At 41.2% G+C, this 2,147-nt stretch overlaps 1 protein-coding gene across 1 annotated transcript in view; it reads left to right on the top strand.

The window, feature by feature from the left end:
* LOC106013175 (stereocilin) overlaps positions 1-2,147 on the top strand; it is a gene marked incomplete in the record, with an annotated part of 24,060 nt that overhangs the window by 15,182 nt on the left and 6,731 nt on the right. The window contains 1 exon segment of the mRNA XM_013088200.2: positions 301-395. Coding sequence (XP_012943654.1) covers positions 301-395 — 95 coding nt within the window.

The following is a 2,147-nucleotide window of genomic DNA, read 5'->3' as shown; positions in this document are numbered from 1 at the left end:
AGAGAGAGAGAGAGAGAGAGAGAGAGAGACTGAGAGAGATAGATAGACAAATGGGCAAAGATGGGGAGGGGTGAGAGAGGGAGAAAGAGTAAAAATTACTTCTTAAAAAATTATGTAGGCTATATTTTATGACAGAATCTGCTTAAAAGAATCTTTTCTCAACAGGACATTTACTGCCTCTGCCAACACAAGTCGTTCACTGTCCTTCTCAGTGTATGAAAATGATAATTTATCTAAATTACGATCACTAACAACAAACTCAACCAATGTTTTTCTTCTTTTTGTTCTGTTCAGGTGGCCTGCCTGCCTCAGTCCTCGAAGACCTGGGTTCGGATCAGCTTGCCAGTATCAGCACTGTTGCTATTGCCAATATGGACACGACCACGTTCTCTACGGTACGATTTTTCAGTGATTGACTGTTCTCCTTACTGTTCTGGGACCAGCTGCTCTCCACTAGCGGGTTTTTGGAGGTTACTTCTCATGTTCAACAGTTGTAGAAAAGTCGAGCCCAAGGAGATTACATTTGACATTTCAGGCCAAGACCTTTCTGCAACTCTCTCTCTCTCTCTCTCTCTCTCTCTCTCTCTCTCTCTCTCTCTCTCTCTCTCTCTCTCTCACACACACACACACACACACACACACACACACACACACACACAAACACACTCACACGATGCCTCACAATGTTTCCTCGCCCCCCTTACGCAACGAACTTGAGTGGGAATAGAACGCAGTATTGTTAAAATGGAGTTGGCTAATTTTTCTCTGAGTTTCTTTTCCGTGATGGCCATACCTTGATCGTCTACAAGTTATCGCAGCTGGCTAATTACATTGTCTGCTCAGAGCTATGTTCTAGAACAAGCAGCATCAGGTAATGTTTCACTAACATGTTTTTCCAAGTAAACTACCCTCTGTCGACAGAAAAACGTCGCTTTTTAACGTGATGACCAGCTTATTCAAACGGCCAATCGAAGAAAACTAAATGTGAGGCAGCGTGGTGGAATCAGGCGCTCGTCAAAATAATCAAAGTGAAGAAACTAGCATTTTTCTGCTGGTTTGTCAGTTTTTAATGAATTTTTGTTTTTTGGCTCAACGCCTTTCATGCCCATTAAAGAACACATTTCTTTGAGGATTTGACCGAAAAACTTTTGATTAAAGGCGCAAAAAAAAATATATTGTCTGTTACCACAGTCTCTTAAGCTAAGGAAATAACTAATCTTTGGTGGCCATTTTTACACTGATTTTATCTCTGAAACCAGGCGACCACCACCTCCTTCATTTGCAAATATCTCGATTTGTATTCAAGATAAATGGATTTTTTTTCATCCAAGTAAAGACCAGTGAACAACCTTTAAGATGCTACCAGTAACTCTACATGCCCAAAAATTGACGAGAGCCTGATTCCACCGCGTTGTGCCACAATGTACTTTGTAGGCTTCAGTCGTAGAATACACGGTTCAGTTCGTAAATGACTTAATTAATGATCGAGCAAAGAAGTCGAAGATTGTATGCATACTTTTTAAAAATCGTATCCGTATGTCGTGTTTTACTATCGTATCCATACGACGTGGGGAACTCTGTGCCACCACTTAACCCTATCCGCACGTCCTGTTTTACTATCGTATGCATACGACGTGGGGAACTCTGTGCCACCACTTAACCCTATCCGTACGTCGTGTTTTACTATCGTATGCATACGACGTGGGGAACTCTGTGCCACCACTTTCCAAAGAGGAAATTTACTCGTTAATCCGACCCGTACACTTTGCATAGCAGTCTGTCAAAATGATTGTTTTTAGAAAGTTTCAAAGAGATCTTCGTACTAGAAGTATTCTAAAATGAGAAGAACACAACCCCGGGGTACAAAATGACCCCAGGGTGTACGTATAGGGTTAAAATAAAATAGACTATCGGCGCCTATGGAGTATAGTAGTGGTTAAGCTTTTTGCAATTGCAGCCAGAAGTGAAAGATCTTGTCAGTTTGTTAGCGTTTGAGTGCCTAATCAGCTGCTTGCACTGTATGCTTCCTGGGAATCTGAGAATGTGATGAGTGTCCTAATAATACATGTATAGTGTGTAAAGCTCACAGAGCTTGCTGTCGAGTGGGGATATGCGCTATACAAAATGCTATTTATTATTATTATTAT

The sequence above is a fragment of the Aplysia californica genome, unplaced genomic scaffold (assembly GCF_000002075.1).
Source record: "Aplysia californica isolate F4 #8 unplaced genomic scaffold, AplCal3.0 scaffold00702, whole genome shotgun sequence".
Lineage (NCBI taxonomy): Eukaryota > Metazoa > Mollusca > Gastropoda > Aplysiida > Aplysiidae > Aplysia > Aplysia californica.
This window is presented reverse-complemented; position numbering and strand designations above follow the sequence as displayed.